Below are 18,725 nucleotides of genomic sequence, written 5' to 3' on the forward strand. Positions count from 1 at the left end.
CTGGGGGACTTGCTGCTTGCATCATCAGCCTTTCCTCCGCTGCTGTATAAAGCCTTATAAAAAAAAAAATATATATATATATATATATATATATATATATATATATATATATGCCATCTTTATCTGCAATATACGATGGAGCCAAATCCAGGTCAAAAGTTTTGTTCATTTGAAAAACATACGTGAAGTTTTGGTCTTGAACATTGAAAAATAGAACAATGTATTCAAAATAAAAGTAAGTGCACACAAAGTATTTTCTGGTTGAATATAGTTTTGACTTTTTTTTTTATACTTTTTTTTTTCATTCACAATTTATTTTTTGAGATTCACTGTATAATATTTTTCTGTTGCAGATTTTATATTTTCAGATTCAAAACCCCTTTCATGACTTCAAATAACAATATTGGTTAAGCATGAAGGCCTTTTTTTCAGTGAAGCAACAGCTTGGCTCTCTGCTCATGTTTCTATGAGGAGACATGTTGAGGAGGGGTAGCCCCCCCCCCTTTAAATACTCCAAACAGCCATTTCATTAAGTCTATGATATCTATGATCATCAACACTTGGTTATTGAGGTGACTTTTTACACCCAAGGCTTGCAAAGAACTGTCTCCAGCTTTCAATGAATTCGCTTTATCTGTAGCAACATGCGTGAGGATAATAACTAATCTTGAATTGCTGAAAGAATCGTTTGTTATGTCTATTTGGGAGCAGTGGGGCTGTTAGATTTTGCCATGATTATTCTATTCATTTCATTTCATTTTCTATAGCCCAAAACTGTGAATTTGCTTTACAGTCCGTACACATGCAACATCCTCTGTACCAAAAAGCTCCCATCGGCACAGGAGAAACCCCCCAAAAAATGATACATCCTTCGATGGGGTGGGCACGCTTTTAAAAATAAAAATACAAATTTAGAAAGCAATTCAATGTGGCTTTGTGCCCACTTAAAATTCATCTTAATGTGTTTAAAGGAGAAAAAGGGACAATGGGGACAAGCTGGTGGTTTGTGTTCTCCCACGTATCAGTCCTTCTTGGTAGTTTCCTCTGACATCCTTTTTAATGTCCCGGAGGAAGGTCCTGCTATATCCCCGACGTCTCAGGGCCCGGCAGAGGGTCCTTGTGGCCAACTCGACATCCGCCGCTACTGAACAAATCCTGTTCAATCTAATCAATTGTGATTTAACAATTCCCACGCTAAGTGTGTTTTGGGTCAGAACTCGCGCCCCCCAGAGGCTCAACGCGTACCCGAGAGTCTCTTAAAGGACCCCCAGATGGACCGGACGCAGGTAAGCGATCCACTAGCGTTCCACCCTTCTTTCAGATGTGGACAGGTTGGGTCTGTTTGCCGGGCCCTGGAGGAATAGGTTGTGCACCCCATGCCTGTGAAGTGTGACACCAAAGGAGTTGAGGACTTGTACCGGTGTTGTGACAGCCAGGTAGAGAGACTGTTGCTGGTTTCACCCAGTTTAAGGATACCACACTGTTTACAACGGATCTGCTAAAACCAGTTTTTGTGTCGCAACGTGATGTCCTTTGGGATTTTGATCAATGGGTTCCTGGCAGTGTTAATTTAGTCGACGAAAACTATGACCAAAAATTTTCGTTAACGAACCTTTTTTCCCTGACTAAGACGAGACTAAGACGTGACAAACGATCTTAAAAAATAAAAACTAAGACTAAATCTATTCTAACTTTCGTTAACGAGACGAGACGAACATGGTGGTTGACGAAGTCACGATACTTTTTCCCCCTAAATCCGCACGCAGCTGACAGACAACAGACAGACAAAGTACGGCGGATATTAACGCGCCATGATGACGTCATCCACGAACCCAGGACGCTCGCAGCGGCGCAGCGGTGGTTCTTGTGCACCGACTACGGACCGCGACGACTATTTTACGCTTCGGCTTCGTTAGTTTAGCTCAGCTGTCTCTGGTTAGCTGCCTGTTAGCTGACTGTTAGCTGCCTGTTAGCTGACTGTTAGCTGCCTGTTAGCTGCCTGTTAGCTGACTGTTAGCTGCCTGTTAGCTGACTGTTAGCTGCCTGTCAGCTGCCTGTTAGCTGACTGTTAGCTGCCTGTTAGCTGACTGTTAGCTGACGGTTAGCTGCCTGTTAGCTGACTGTTAGCTGACTGTTAGCTGCCTGTTAGCAGGCTGAAGCCGCGCTGCTTCACAGAAACATGAAGACGCGTTTAAAGACCGTCGGACCTTTCTGCTCTGTTCTCTGGCGACGGCAGGCAGCGTTTCCTCGCTGGATGAGACGCTCCGTCACAAACACGTCTAACGTAATAAACTCGTTGCAGGTTCTGAAGCCAAGAAAATAATGTATTGCAGCGATTGTAGGACGTTAAGGTCTCTTTTGTTGGGACAGTGGAAATAATAAAGGAGCATGAAGTGTCAAAAGCGTTGCAAGTAAACAGACAAAGACAACAAAGAGTTGCATTTAGATCCCTGGTCCTCATGAAGTTGTTACACCTTTGCCAATTTGTTAAATTGCCTTGCAAATAAATGCTTTGCTATTTGTTAAAATCCAAATCCTTTCATGTAATGATGTTTCACACGTCATTTATATCAGCTCACACAAACACTTCAACCATTTGTTCTTCCTCCGTCACATTTTACAACCCACTGTGGCCGCGAGTCAAAACGTTTGCCGACCTGCTATAGACCTGTCCTATGAGGGACATCTATAGACCTGTCCTATGAGGGACATCTATAGACCTGTCTTATAGGAGGGACATCTATAGACCTGTCCTAGGAGGGACATCCATAGACCTGTCCTAGGAGGGACATCCATAGACCTGTCCTAGGAGGGACATAGACTATTATGCAGCTGTAGACACAACACAGGGGGTCCCTGGGCCTGAGAAGGGAAGAAAATGAGTTTAATATGGCTGTTAAATGTGACTAAAACTAATTACATTATAGTCTAGTTTTCGTCAAACTAAGAAGAATTAAAATGACTAAATGTGACTAAAACTAATATGCATTTTTCGTCTAAAGACTAAGACTAAATCAAAAATAGCTGCCAAAATGAACACTGGTTGCTGGTGGTGACTTGCGGTTCTGGTAGGGGTGTACCAATGCATCCTGAATCCAGTTTGGGTTTTTCTGTGGGCCGAGACAATGTCCAACAACAGAAACAGTGATGTGGGACCCAAGAGCCGGTCAGAGTTCCTTCTGGTGTTCCTGGTCGCCCATGCTGAAAAGCGTCTGTAAGTTTAATGAAGGGGATCAAAGTGTTGTCCTGCCCCCCTGGGAGAGCCGGGTTCAAAGGCGGAGATATCTCATAGACCTCCTTTCTAACTTTTTAAAGAAGGGATCAGGGGTAGCCACTCTCTCCTCGGGCCTTGAATAAGCTGTGCGTGGCCAAACCTCAGTCCTGCGCCTGTGAGCAGATCCGTTTAAACCTCAATAATTGGGACTTCAGAATGCCTCACAAGTTGTGAAGGTGATGGTTACCAGCAATAAGTGTCAATCTGTTAGTTAAAAAAAACACTTTGATTTAAAGGATCCCAGACAACAAGAAGTTGGAGCCATTGACGGTGAAAAAGTCCAAAAAGATCCCATTAGTTGGTGATGGCTGTTTAAAGTTTAATGACTGGGTGGTGTGAATTGAGGGTCTTAAGGAAGGAGTCAAACTCCTTTCCTGAGTGGGGCCAGACCCAGATGTCATCCAAATAGCTGCAGTAATGACTGGGACTGGCGCACAATGGGAGAATGGATTCTTCCCAAGTGGCCATGTAAACATCTGCATAGGCCGGGGCAAATGTCTTGCCCATGGCTGCTCCCCTAATCTGTAGGTACTGTTGGCCATTAAAGTCAAAGTCATTTCTGGTTAGGCTGAGCTCCAGGATCTCCTGGTCTGGTTGGGATTGTTCAGGGAATTGTTGCAGAATCTTAACTGCTGCCAGCTGCATTGTTGTGTCGATGTTCATATAGAGACTGTGCATATCCATGGTGAAGCGATGTGTCGTCCAAGAGATGTTAGGCACTTTCTGGAGGAAATCAGAAGTGTCCTTGTCAATGGAGTTGAGAATGGTTCCGACACAAACAAAAATAGGTCATTTTTTTGCACAAATAATTGGTTCCCAGTCCGCCATATAAATATTTGCTTATGCTGGGCAAACTTTTAGCCCATGGAAGTCCCGTGGATCTGGAGGTACAAATACGAATAGGCTGTCACAACGGGGTGGCGGAAGCAGGACTCAATAGCGGATTTAGATCACAGAAATACTGAAATCCAAATGCCTAGGCCAATCAAATGTCCCAGTATCCATCTCAAATTAACGAGATCATTGGTGTCAGGCTATCTCGGTTCCTCAAAGGCTGATTAGGATATTTTCTAATGTCCCTTATCGCTTTCAGACCCAGTTGGGTATCTATGTTGGTGTAGAGAGAATCAATGTCGATGGAGAAAAGCATAACACTAGATTTAAAAAAATGTTTTTAATAACTTCATAGGTGTCTTTTTATATATCTTTCATGCTTTTGGGACAAGTGGTTAATACGGATATCAATAAACTCTATTCTATGAGACACAGTCTCTGCCGGTGGGAATCTGATGTGGGACCGTCCAGGTCTCTGGATCCTTATGAATCTTGGGATAAAGGTAGAATATGCGTTGGCACCAACCGCCAAGACAAATTCCTTGTATGTTTGACATATTTTGGCAATAAATGTTTCCTGATTCCTGATTCCTGATGTGTAGGCTCCTCACCAGACAGGTAGTACAATTGTAATCATCTTTTTTTCATGAATTTGTCCCACAACCTACCGGATTAGTTTTTTTGTTTCAGGTTGTAAGGAGCAGGATGAAGGTAAGTAATGTAGTGCTGTTTAGCTTCGGTAAGGTGTTATTATTATGTTATTATAAGTCATTTTGAACCCTTGTCAGCAGGTTTGATTATTTTGGATTTGAACTGAGTGCCATCCTTTCTCCAATAGATACATTCTCCTTCTCCAGGCCCCGGGTATCTGGACTAATTGGTTAATGGGTTCTGAGGTAAGATTCCTTCAGGTTGATGAAGGGCTGGCGCGAGATCTCTGTGCTATATGGTAAATGGTAAATGGGCTGTACTTGTATAGCGCTTTTCTAGTCTTCTGACCACTCAAAGCGCTTTAACGCTACATGACATTATTCACTCATTCACACACTGATGACAGGAGAATCATACACAGTGACACCTGCCCATCTGTCACTAACATTCACACTCTGTAGTCCAGCTACAGGAGCAATGTTGGGTTAAGTGTCTTGCCCAAGGACACAACGACATGCGGGTTAGCAGAGCCTGGGATCAAACCGACAACCCTCTGATTGGAGGACGACCGTGCTCCCCACTCACCCACAATCACCCCTTAGTTGAAATGGTTCATCAGTTTAGATTTTCTGTGATAACCATATAGGTCTCTGCAGAGCATATATTTGTCCATCACTAGTGGAGCAGGAATGAAGTAGAAGCTCTTCTCCAGCAGTCCTTCATCCCCCTGATATAATAATACTCTTTTATCAGGATGTGGCTTGAATTAAATTGCACTTTTCTGATAATGATCTCGTGCACGAATTCAAACCTTCAAACAGAACTTTGACTATTGACGACACATTGGGTGAACACCAACAGTGAGACAATTCATTTATAGTCTGGTTATTGGCCCCTGATCCCAGGGTGGTGCACGTTACTATTTGTTAAATACTATTAATTTGAATAATTTGATGTTTGTACCTGCTGATAAACAGGAACCTGGCAGATGTCAACAGATGCCATTGCTTTTTAACTTCCAACGAAAATAATGTGTGACAAGTCTAACAACTTCCCCAAACGTCTTTCAATTGTATTGCTAATGCATGCTGATTCTTAACAAAATGGCAGGCGACCTCACCTGACGCCCGGATGGTCCATCTGCTGGTGCACTACGTCTGCATGCCTTAATTAACAAAATAACCTAATGAGAAGTGCATGCAATGCATTTGTTTATTCTGAAAATTGTAATATGTAGGTAATTGGTTGTGGCTGTCAGTCGTCTCCTCTGCTTCAAAAACATTTATAATTTAATATGATCTTTTCTTTAGTTTTGGGTTCAAGGAGGAGACATCCATTGGCCACCCGCCACTGTCTCTCATCTGACAGTTTAACTTTAGCTTTCTAATGAAACTGCATGTACGCGAATGTTTACCAGAGGCGTTTTATTCTGAAATCTTCCCGGAAGTCCCACGCACGTGTTCTTCCGGTGACACACTAGTAACGCACTCATTGGCGCGTGGCTGCATCTTGGTACGACAACAAGCAGCGCACGCGACCAGGCAGCGCGGCGGACGCGTCTTGCTGGTGAACGGTAGGTGTCTTCATCCGCGCGCCCCGCCGCCATTGTTGTGACGTCCCGGTGAGAGTGAACGGACGACGCTGCGTAGCGGGAGTGTTTGTATCACGACCTGTGTACCGTTAGCGTGGTGCTACTGTTTGTTTCTTTGTGTGTGTGTGTGTGTGTGTGTGTGTGTGTGTGTGTGTGCTGGCTGACGTGGTCACACATTGTACTTGGTTATTACATTCAGGTATTATGGGGTAAAAAGGTCCGAAAATATGGGGTCATTATATAGAATAGTTAACGCCAATAGTTACAGCTATCATGTTTGACACACTGTGTGTGTGTGTGTGTGTGTGTGTGTGTGTGTGTGTGTTTACACATTAAGGCGGCGAGCAGATGGATGATGGTGGAGGCAGGAGGGAGGAGGAGGGAATAAATTAGGGAGACATGGAGGCAGAGGAACAAGGGGACATTTATGTCCTCTTGTTCTGTCTTTGTTGAGGTGACTCATTGTCTGGTAGATCTTTTTAACCCTCTCCTCACACTCAGATGTGGTCTTGCTTGCGTCCCCCCTTCTTCTCCGTCCATAGACTGCTGCATGTAGTTAACAAGGAGAGGATGCCTCCACCTTTCTTGCTTGCTCCCATGGTCCCGTTGTGCTGCTGAGCACCTCCTTCTTCACCTCTCCTGTATATTCCTATAGGGCGTTGGTTTTATACTCAGGTGGGTTCCCGTTAGCTCTTTGCAGAACAACAGCTACTCTTCCTGGGATCCACAGAAAAGTATGACCACTTTGTATCTTCTCAAATGAGGATTTGACATGTGACTCACGTATTGCTGCCTAGTGGCTTAAAGCAAAAGATGGTGAAAGTATTTATCAGTGAGGATGCAAACTAAGCTAAATATGCAGAGCAGGACTGGTAACAACTATTACTGTATTATATTTTAGCTCATCAATCGTCTCGTTTCTAGTTTTGTAACAGTTGTTAAAGTTAACATCTCTAACCAGCTGCACGCACAGGACTGCAGTGAGGACACGCAAGCAGGACGCGGATGAAAACAGGCACATTTTATCCAAACTTCTTCATTCTGTGAAGTTTCGTGGGGCTTTTGAGTTCTTTCCTCAACACACTGATCGGGTGTTTTCCCAACAAACTAGGTTCATAGGTGCATCTCAATATATACATATACATGTTCTAATAGATCACATATATATATATATATATATATATATATATATATACAATACACACATTGGAAATACTGAATAATAAGATGTCCTTATTATGTTATACTGTTGGAATAAATGTTAAATATTTAAGTAATAATGCATGTTTGATACCCTTTTTTGCATTGCATCATGCTGGTATGTGTACTGAAACTGATTGGCTGACCCTACCAAAATAAAATCTACCATGTAAGCTGCACAGTGACGTAATTCCCTCACATGCATGACGTCAACAAAACGAAGCAAACAAGAGGCGTCAATCTAACTTAATGCCTTTCAATATATGTTGCATTTCTTTAGTTCCTGCACAGTGAGCACACATCTGTAATTAAATGATTCATGTTCCAATTACCTAACGACATACACACTTCTGGCTGTTAGAGGGGGAAAACACTGTCATCATACGGTGCACAGTTCATATATTGTGCATAGTTTAAGTTACAAAGTTCAACGCTGTAGTTTGAAGCCAAGTGGGTTTTTTTTCTTTATATTTACAGTATTGTTTTAAACAGTTAATATATTGTTCAATTTGAAGAAAAATATTTGACTTTGACTAAAAAAAACTTTCTTTTAATTTCAGCAATTGTTGTTTATGTGCTTTTTTTCTTTAAAAAAGTGTCTGTTCAGGGACCGTTTAGGCACCGGTATCTAAAAACCCCAAACGATACTCATCGCTAGCGGCTAGCACTCGAAACCCAGCAATTATGTGTTCTGTGGTTGAAAAAGGCAAAGAAACGATGATGACATTTGGGTGCTTGTTTGTTCTCACATAACAGGAGAAATGTTCCACAGATCAGATGCAATGCACTCGCTCTTTGTCCCAAACCCTTTCTATCTATGGGGACATTGTTACATCTTGTAAGTCAATTTACTTGAACTCTTAAAATTGAAGTTGGGAACAGTGCAAAATATATATTTCCACATTCAAGTTTTTCCAACAATCTTTTCTGTGTTGCACTGCATGCGCACATTAATGGATGCCTGATATTATCCTACATTACTCAATATTAGAATATAATAGAGAATAACATTTAATAACAACCATCACCAGTTCAGCTTATCACAGATACATTGGTGTAAGTGTATATTGTAATTCCACCGTTACTAACTTGCATAACCTGATTGAAACGAGTGGTGATAGTGATGGGAGGTGTGTTGTGTAATCGCTGTGGAAGCAGAGCGAGGTGGTTTCCATGGCAGCACCAGCTCAGCCTCAGGCACGTAGATGGTGTTTACGAGGCGAAGGCATCACGTGTAGTTGAATAATCAGTGTTTGCTCTTTGTTCTCTCCCCAAATTGACGTTGTATTGTGTCGGTTGTCATGGCAATGTATAGATTAGTCACGCCCATATTCCCCCCCCCCCCCCCCCCCCCCCCCCCCCCCCCCCCCCCCGCTCAGAATGGAAGCTCGGTTCCAGAACAATCACTGTGGCTCCGCCCCCTTTCCGGCGCTGCTGCGGCCTGTGAATACGTGTGTTTACTGTCCCATGTTGTGCTGGTAAAGCAACCATTTTAAATGATTATATATATATATATAATATAATATCCTTTGACTGAGTGTAGTCACCCGAATCACAAACGTGTGATGGCGACTTGTGCATCGCATCAGAAATAAGACATTAAGACATCGGACAACAAGACCAGTGAATGGTGGATGAACGCAGTATATTCAGCTGACAATAGAATAGAAGGGCTGTACGTGCTCTACATATGTCCTCTACACCAAAGCTGAGCTCACTGCAGTCGATGGACTATTGGATCACTTTCTTTATTTTCTCTTCCTCAGGTCGACTGAAGGCCAACAATGCCTGTGGCCTCCACCAGGACGGAGCCTGGTGAGACACCGTCCTCCCCACGGAGGAGTTTGTTGCTTGTACCCAGTATATATATATATATATATATATATACTGCTCAAAAAAGAAATAGAGGAAACTTGGAAAACACATCAGATCTCAAAGTGAAGACATGGACATTTTAATGTCTTTAGATGGAAATAAATATAAGTATATGAGTAACACTAAAATGACATCATCATTACTGAAACGGACTAACGCAGTGGTCATATTGGGTGTGTTCTATTTAAAATATAACGAGGATTGAGCAGTGAACTGTGTGTGTGGGTCCACAGTAACAATCTGCACCTCCATGACCAACGTACGTTTGTAATAGTGTGTTTTGAAATTAATAAACCCAATTTTCAAAATCGTGTTGAAAATATGCTGCAAGTATCTGACCAATCCGACAGTTTCTGTACATGTGTATTTGAATTGACTCTGGTATGTCACGGCCTCCCCGCTCTGTGTGTGTGTCCCCGTCTCAGTGCCCCAGATGTTGGACGCGATGAGCGACAGCACCACCAGCTCCACCACAGCCAACGACCTGGACCTCATCTTCCTCAAAGGCATCATGGAGAGCCCTCTGGTGTGGAACACGCACACGGACAGCGATGCCTCAAACGTTGTGTGTCGGTTTGACGTCTGTGTTTGTTAGGAGCAAGAGGAGAGCCTGAAGGAGCCGCGCCCGGCGCCGGTGAGGGAGAACAATGTGGAGCTCCTGCAGGAGATCCTCAGGGACCTGAACCCCTTCACAGGCGACTCGGACACGGCGGCAGAGCTCGCCCGCATTCTGACCCAGCCTCACTTCCAGGTGTAGAACGCTTTGGAATGCACTGGGAAACCAGAGTGTCGTTCTAATGGTTGAGTCTTCCAATAAAGGGCTTTTTGTAGCGCTTTGCACAAGAAATCACAGTGTCTAACGTCCCATGTCTTTGCTGCCTGTCAGTCTCTGCTGGAGACGCACGATACAGTGGCGTCCCAGGCGTGTGACAGCCCCCCTCTCAGCCCGTGTCATTTTGTGGATCACGAGCAGGAAGACGGCCCCACGCCGAACCTGCCCCCGCCCCCCGACGCAGTCCGCATGGTGGGCATCCGCAAAGTGTCTGGAGAGCACCTGGTAGGTACCGTTCAAACCTTCCCATCAGACATTGATCGTTCCGTCCCCCCTACGTGATGCACGCTCTCATGGACCGGGCTCACATCTAAAGAGCTTGTTCTCAAGTCAAGCTGGCACAGAAAGTGGGAAGCATCCATTTACAGGAGCTCCGCATGGGGACCCAGCTTTTAAGGCATAACTGTTGCAGACTGACGTAGGTCTGGGCGGTAGATTTCGCCGGCTCGCACCACCTTAGACCTCCTTAGCTCCTCCCACGCCGGTCAGCACTTTTCTGCTGCAAGCTGGTGATTATAGCAGAATGATTCTAACAACAGCCTGTTGCCTTGTTGTGTTGCAGGGTGTTACGTTCAAAGTGGAGGGTGGTGAGCTGATTATTGCCCGCATCCTCCACGGAGGGATGGTCGACCAGCAAGGACTGCTGCATGTCGGCGACGTCATCAAAGAGGTGCGGCAGACGTCAGTACGCGTGACCTTACCTGGGAGGGAGGGCATTAAACCTCCAGCTGATAGTCCTTGGTCTTCTCTTTGTTGGAGTTTGGATCTCCTTTTTAAATGAGGACGGCCATCGTACTTGTATATGTAGAAGCCACTGTCAGCAGCCGGTTTAGCACAAAAACACTGAAACATGTTTGGCTCTGTCAAAAGTCATTGATAAATGGCTGATCATCTGCGTTCCCGTGTGCTGGCTCTCCTATTCTGTTATTTGTGGCTGACTTTGGAGCGCCGTGCTGATCTTGCCCATGTGATGGATGATGCGTGGTGTTGGCAGGTGAACGGTCGGGAGGTGGGCCAGGACGCCAGCGTTCTGCAAGAGGAGCTGCAGGCAGCCAGCGGAAGCGTAGTTCTGAAGATCCTGCCCAGCTACCATGAAGCCATACAGCCGAGTCAGGTGACGGATCGCTGCCCCCGTTGCCATAGTAACAGACGTTCACGAGCATTTACAAACGTGAAGCCCAACGGCAGTGAACTAACTACACCACTATATTCTACCGCTATGTGTGTCTGTTTCCAGCTGTTCTTTAAGTGTCACTATGACTACGACCCGGCCAACGACAACCTCATCCCCTGTAAGGAGGCGGGGTTAAGGTTTGAGGCCGGAGACATCCTGCAGATAGTCAACCAGGATGACGTCAACTGGTGGCAGGTGGAGTACAAGGACTAGTGGAGATCTGGGCTTTTACGTGTTTAGTTGACTTCTGGCTCGTAGCGGTTTCATGTGATGCTCGTATTGTCTTTGGGTTGAGATGTAATAAAACCACAGCTTCTGTTATGAGTGTGAATGTGTGTGTGCGTGTTACACAGGCCCGTCACGTGGAGGGTGGCAGCGCGGGCCTGATACCCAGTCAGATGCTGGAGGAGAAGAGGAAAGCCTTTGTCAAGAGAGATGTAGAACTGGCACCAGCAGGTAACCGGGAGGGCGAGGAACAGCGGTGCTCCTCAGATGGACTGCACTGGTTCTAGTCTGCACATCAGACATTTATACTATCAACACCGCCGTCACATCTACTGGGATTTAGGACAAATGTCCCGTCCTTCTCATATGGACGTTCTGCTGCTTCTCACTGCCGCCTGGTGGTGAAAGCCGGTGAGACAAGCGAGTTGACGTCCCACAGCTCTTCTCGTGCCGAGTTGCTTCAATAATAGTCTATTTATATGAAAGGCAAACATTGTGTTTGTTTTACTGATGAGAGCCTGTGAAATCGGTCTAAAGGGGTTTTCAATGAAACCAGCTGAGGGAGGTCTGGGAGTCATGGGTGACAGGGACTAACTGTAGGCCCCGTTGATGTGACAGGGAATCTGTGCACTGGTGTTGGAGGCAAGAAGAAGAAGAAAATGATGTACGTAACCACCAAAAATGCAGGTAATAACGCGCTGTCCTCGGATACAGTCATCACTGTCCACGGTCCACTGTGAAATAATGAATCCTCCTCTCCTCTGTCCTGGTTCCTTTCTTCCCCTCGTCCACACTTCTCCTCTCAACCCTCCGTCCTTCTCTCCTCTGTCCTGGTTCCTTTCTTCCCCTCGTCCACACTTCTCCTCTCAACCCTCCGTCCTTCTCTCCTCTGTCCTGGTTCCTTTCTTCCCCTCGTCCACACTTCTCCTCTCAACCCTCCGTCCTTCTCTCCTCTGTCCTGGTTCCTTTCTTCCCCTCGTCCACACTTCTCCTCTCAACCCTCCGTCCTTCTCTCCTCTGTCCTGGTTCCTTTCTTCCCCTCGTCCACACTTCTCCTCTCAACCCTCCGTCCTTCTCTCCTCTGTCCTGGTTCCTTTCTTCCCCTCGTCCACACTTCTCCTCTCAACCCTCCGTCCTTCTCTCCTCTGTCCTGGTTCCTTTCTTCCCCTCGTCCACACTTCTCCTCTCAACCCTCCGTCCTTCTCTCCTCTGTCCTGGTTCCTTTCTTCCCCTCGTCCACACTTCTCCTCTCAACCCTCCGTCCTTCTCTCCTCTGTCCTGGTTCCTTTCTTCCCCTCGTCCACACTTCTCCTCTCAACCCTCCGTCCTTCTCTCCTCTGTCCTGGTTCCTTTCTTCCCCTCGTCCACACTTCTCCTCTCAACCCTCCGTCCTTCTCTCCTCTGTCCTGGTTCCTTTCAACCCTCCGTTCTTTCCTCTTCCCAGAGTTTGACAGACATGAGATCCTGCTCTACGAAGAGGTGGCCAAGGTCCCGCCTTTCAAGAGGAAAACTCTGATTCTGATTGGTGCCCAGGGTGTCGGGCGGCGGAGGCTGAAGAACAAGCTTCTTCTGAGGGATCCACTGCTCTTTGGCACCACCATTCCATGTATGACATCTTGTGTAAAGCTCTATTAGCAGCAGGAAGCCGAGGAATGATTTAGAACAGAGGTCATGTGGACTTCTGCACTTCCCCTCGTCCCTTCTGAGACCAGAGGTCAAAGTCAACTGGCTCGAGTTTCAAAATCCTAGAGAATTTAATAACAGAAGTAATATAATTACAAATGATAATTACAAAATCCGAAATAAAGTATGAGTAGTGTAATATTACTTTCCTCTGGCCCGGTCTCATATGACCATGAATATTGGTTCTCAGGAGGCGTCTGCCTGCTCCTTCTCAGCTCAGGGGGCGTGGCCTGTGCTGTCCAAACAGAGAAGGTGAGAGAGAGAGACGGGTGAGAAACATGAGGAACAATCCTCAATGGACTAAATACTAAACCACCACAGTGGGAGAGTGGAGATTATATATTTCTATTTCTATTAAACTGTTAAAATCCTGTTTTATTTTTTCAATTGCAGCCCTACTTTACTTAGTTGAGAGAACATTATGTGTATTTGCAGTCACACACAGATGTTCAGTTCTTTGTTACGTCACATTAAATATTCAAAAGAGTTTTAGTATTTGATTTGTTAGTGGTGTATTGATTAAATGCAAATGCTGATACAACTTGAAGCACACTAAGCAGTCACATTATGACCTCTGCTTGTAGAAACTTTCTCTACATTTTAGTTGAAGCCCCCCGCTGTAGAGTAACCACAGCTTCTTCAGGGAAACGGCGCCGGCGTGTGTGTGCATAGCTGAGCGTCACATTGTGTCCAGATACCTCCAGAAAACCCAAGAAGGAAGACGGCGAGAGTCGCATGTATGCCTTCACCAGCCGCAGCAAGATGGAGGCCGACATCAAGAACGGGCGCTATCTTGAACATGGAGAGTACGACGGCAACCTGTACGGAATAAAGATGGACTCCATACACGAGGTGGTTGAGGCCGGACGCGTCTGCGTGCTGGACGTCAACCCTCAGGTAGGCACCAGCATCCCCGCGTGATGAGCTACGCCGCAGCCACCGGGCAACATGCACATACTGTCTGCCTGCCAGCGGGGCGCTAACGTTAGCCCGCTTTACACAGCGCTCCCTTACAACATCCATTAGCTCTTCCGTTCAGCTGACAGGTCGTCCATGATTCACCCCGTTGAGGGGAGTGTGTCTGTGTGTCTGTGCGTTTGTTGCTGAGCAGAAAGGACACAGAGCTCTTTGAGCTTCACTGAAGCAGCTGACTGTTGGAAGGGGAGGAAGCGTTAAAGTGCCCATAAAACCCAAACGTTCAGCTGGAAAGGTTAAATGCTGCAGGGCCTGAGGGGTTTTTCACAAGTACTTTATTCACGTAACGCAAAGTCATGTGATCCATTTTAAGAGCAGTGTTTCTGCGTCTTTACGTGTCGACGCGCTGGTTTCACTTCCTGGTTGTAAAGTCCTGCGTGTGTTGCAGAGCGATTCACCTCCAGAACAACAGGTGGAGTCACGTGTTTTGTTGAAGACGACCTGGAGAGTCACGTCTTTGTGTGTGGAAGTCGCTGGTTGCTTTATTTATTGATCATAGACTTTATTGCCCCGTGCATCCACACTGCTGCTTTGCATCAAGGACACATTTGTCCCGTATTTTCCTCCACGACTTTGTTCCCCTCGTTTGTGGAGATCTGCCTCCATGAATCAGAGGCCATCCGGCGTCCTTATAGTCCGCCAATGACGGCTCATATTTAAAAGCTCTTCAGTCTGATCCGTTCTCTCGTCAACGTTCTTCCTTTTAATAACGGCCGTATTGTGCTGTGAAAACGGAGACGTGAGACTCTAAAGGACGGAGTTAGAGACCAATCATAGCGTTGCGTCGCTTTTGAAAAATGGGTCGACGCACGCAAGGAGGTGTGAAAAGACACGCAAGGGACACGAATGGGGCTCGTGCGTCTGCGTGTCCTTGCGTCGCTGTGAAAACGCAGAAGCATAAACTAGGCTTCAGTGTCCACAAACAAATGTGAGGTAGTGTGTTTAGTCTCTGTGAATCTGTGTGCTTCTAATCATCATCATCATTTTGCATTAACTTCCAATGTAAATATGTTCGTGGCTGTTTAGATGGATGACATGTACCTGTGGATCCTTTGACGCACACAATTGAAGAGAGTCTAGCCGACCTCTACAGAATGACCTGTAACCCATCGAGGGTGGAACCCCTGGTCCCGACACAGAAGGGGTGGATTAGTGAAATGAAATTCCGTTCTAGGGGCAGACTTTGTTTGCTTCACTCAGAACCACCTAGTGAACTTCTGCCCAACGAGAAGGACACGTTCATTGTACATTGTGCAGCTTGTGGGAGTTTCTCCAAACAAACTGATTTAATGTTCTATTTCTAGTGTCTTTATGAGTTGGACACACTCCTCATTGTAGCATCAGAACATTGTCTTAACTGTCTCCTAAAAGTCTTTCCAGACTTCTGATTCAGTTGAATGTTGTTTGCTTCCTCAAGATTCAACTCAATTTATTTAGTATGGAACAAATGACCGATTGGCCTCCGAGGGCTTCAAGTCTGTACGTATGCAGGATGGAATAATGATGAAATCCTAGTCATTTATCTCTCAACCGCTTCTCGTGGTTTCGATGTCCATTCGTATGAGTAAGTATAAGTATAACGAGCTGGCTGGATCAATAAATATAATTATCGTCTGCAAAACAATGAATGTTTCTGCAGTGTTTTCTGATTAACCTGCCTAAAGGAAGCACGTACAGGCTACAAAACCCCAAAACAATGTTTGCGCGGCTGTAATATAATGTATGGCTTATGCCCTAACTCCTCCTTTAATATAAATATCATTAAAACAACGACTAAATAGGGGGAAAGATCAATATGCAGGTATGAACATCCTCTACAGTAGAGTATAACCTCATTAATTCAGTGTCACCAGTTTAAACGCTCAAAGGCACAAATTCAAATCCAAATTGTGTGTGTGTGTGTGTGTGTGTGTGTGTGTGTGTGTGTGTGTGTGTGTGTGTGTGTGTGTGTGTGTGTGTGTGTGTGTGTGTGTGTGTGTGTGTGTGTGTGTTGTAGTCCCTCAAAGTGCTGAGGACCTCGGAGTTCCTGCCCTGCGTGGTGTTCCTTCAGGCTCCAGACGTTGAGGTGATGAAGGCGATGAACCGCTCGGCGGTCGAAGCAGGCGTGATTCCCAAGTCACCGACGGTAAGAACCACTTTCAGTAGCATCGTACTCATGGAGGGAGGAGCGTGTTTCAGCTTGAGAAGTCACTGTGATTACGATAATCCAATCAACGTGTTTTCAGGACGAAGAGCTGCAGAGGACGTGCGATGAGAGCACCAAGATGCAGGCGGCCTTCGGCCAATACTTCGACCTCAGCATCGTCAACGACAACTTGGACGAGACCTACCGTACCGTCAAAGCCGCCCTGGAAACGGTCTCTAAAAACCCGCAGTGGGTCCCGGTCACCTGGGTCTTCTAGAAAGAGGCTGTAGTGAGGATATGAACATACGCCACTGGGTAAATCCTGTGCGTGTTTATCCATAGATTTAAGTATTGATTAATTTATGTTTTTAAATGATTTGTATTGTTAATGATGTTTGTATGTCGAGACATCGATACTAATTACACCCAATCACCAAGCGCTAATCTTTTTATTAGAAATCTTTCAGTCACCCAATGTTAGATCTATGATGCTTTCGTGATCAAACGGCCATCGTGATTTACGACTTTTATTGTCCTGCTAAATTGTGTCCCCGGGTGTCCAAACCGCCAAAAGTCTTCAATTCATAAATAGTGTGAAAAGGAAAAATTCAGCAATTTATATTGTCATGAATACATTTTTTAGAATATTCAATAATATTTGGTACTCATTTCTTCATTCAGCAATCGATGGCGACTTACAATGTAGGATTGTAATAGAAAAGGTGTTTGGTTGTAACTTTCCCCTCTGCTGCCCTGCGTCATGCACGAGGGGGACAAAAGGCCAAATGGGGCCAAATATTTATAAAAATGTTTACAGAGAGTGAGGGACTCTCCATGGTGTGCATTCACCATTTAATAAGATTCCATTGTAGTTTTCACACCACGAACTGTAAGCCAGCGACCTGAATCCACAATAAGCCACGGGTACTAACGCCAGAGCTAAATACACGGCGACGAGCAAAACGAATGCGTGTGTAACATCAAACGGGTCCGTGAGGACTAAAGGTTATGGGCCGCTGTCTCAGCTTTTGTTTTGGTGGCTTCCTGTTTTATTTTGTATTTCAGTGCCTCCTTTGTTATCCCGCTGTGTGTCCCATGTCTTCTTACCGTAATGGTGATGTAGCTTCCTGCTACTGGCTCTCTTTTGCTTCCCTTGATGCATTGTGGGGCTTTTCCTTGATGATATTTTCTGATCCATGTATTTGTTTTCCTTGGATTCTCTGTCTGTCGTTTTGGACCTGGGGGTTTATTCCTCGGGTCCACTGGCGCACCTTTTTCAGCCTCTCCCATTCGGGTTATTGTTGAAACAAAACACCTGGTGAGTCTGATATCAGTCATGAACACATCCAGGATCTAACGGTCCCCACGATGGTCAACGGAGCAGTTGTCTAGTTTGAGCTCCATTGACAGATCGAAACAGAAGCTCTATTTTATGACAAAATTACTCCGACTGTCATACTTCTTCTTTCAAAGGGGAAGCTGGTTGTGTTTATTAACTTGGTTGTAGTCGTTTGTAGAGACAGAGATACAAGACACTGCATGAGTGGAAGGATGTGCAGGATTAGTCTCGTGTTGTCTTTAAACTTGACATGTGTGGTGCACGCCTGGGCATCACATGCGTAACTGTGCCAAAGCTCCCCGAGCTGCTCGTTGTGCTCCGATCTTTTATTGTGGCAGCTACTCACCTTTTGATGCACAGTTAGATAGAGAGTGAAATAGTGATGCTCAGACCAGTTGTTGTTAGAGGAGACATTTAGTGACTCATTTTTTGTAAAATTACATTTGTATTTATGCTCTATTTTCTTAAAATAGCGTGATTTTGTCCGGCAGCTCTGAGATACACGCCCGTGTTAATCTCCCTCTCATTGTAAAACCTCACTGTGAACTCTCCACAGGAAATGCAAATGTGTGAGTATCTTTAATGATAAACATTTAGATACAACTGTAAAGTCATTTGGTTTTACCATTTTGTATTCAGTTTGTACAAGAATTGAAGGTTTACTGTACATATGTACTAAATAGGCTCATTTCCAAATGTTCCATAACATCATTACGTCTGAGAATGACGCACCTCTGTTGAAACCATTGACTCTGGCTCCATGTTTGTGAAACCTGTTGGTCACTATTCACTTATACGAGTGTTCCTCCCCATCGGAGGTGTAGAAGCCGTGGACGGCTTTTAAATCAAATGAAAAGTGAATTCATTTTGAAACTTGTAGTTGTGTTGAAGGACTGATGATTGTTCATGCTTCTGTTTATGCTGAATAAATAATAGTTTCTGATTAA

The 18,725-nt window shown here is 45.1% G+C and overlaps 1 protein-coding gene across 2 annotated transcripts; it reads left to right on the forward strand.

Moving 5' to 3' along the window:
* Positions 1-6,188: 6,188 nt before the first annotated feature.
* LOC120828148 (MAGUK p55 subfamily member 2-like) lies at positions 6,189-18,725 on the forward strand. 2 transcript variants are annotated; one of them, XM_078084712.1, is made up of 14 exons: positions 6,189-6,332; positions 9,317-9,365; positions 9,851-9,951; positions 10,021-10,176; positions 10,312-10,482; positions 10,820-10,927; positions 11,252-11,371; positions 11,495-11,626; positions 11,785-11,887; positions 12,275-12,343; positions 13,101-13,262; positions 14,034-14,236; positions 16,311-16,439; positions 16,540-18,725. In XM_078084712.1, exons 2-14 carry the CDS (start codon positions 9,335-9,337, stop codon positions 16,714-16,716), a joined length of 1,662 nt encoding a protein of 553 aa, XP_077940838.1. In that variant the 5' UTR covers positions 6,189-6,332; positions 9,317-9,334; the 3' UTR covers positions 16,717-18,725. The 2 variants fall into 2 exon arrangements, with proteins under 2 accessions (XP_077940838.1, XP_077940839.1); XM_078084713.1 differs by lacking the exon at positions 6,189-6,332 and adding an exon at positions 6,759-7,025.

Source organism: Gasterosteus aculeatus, chromosome 11, assembly GCF_964276395.1.
Source record: "Gasterosteus aculeatus chromosome 11, fGasAcu3.hap1.1, whole genome shotgun sequence".
Taxonomy (NCBI): domain Eukaryota; kingdom Metazoa; phylum Chordata; class Actinopteri; order Perciformes; family Gasterosteidae; genus Gasterosteus; species Gasterosteus aculeatus.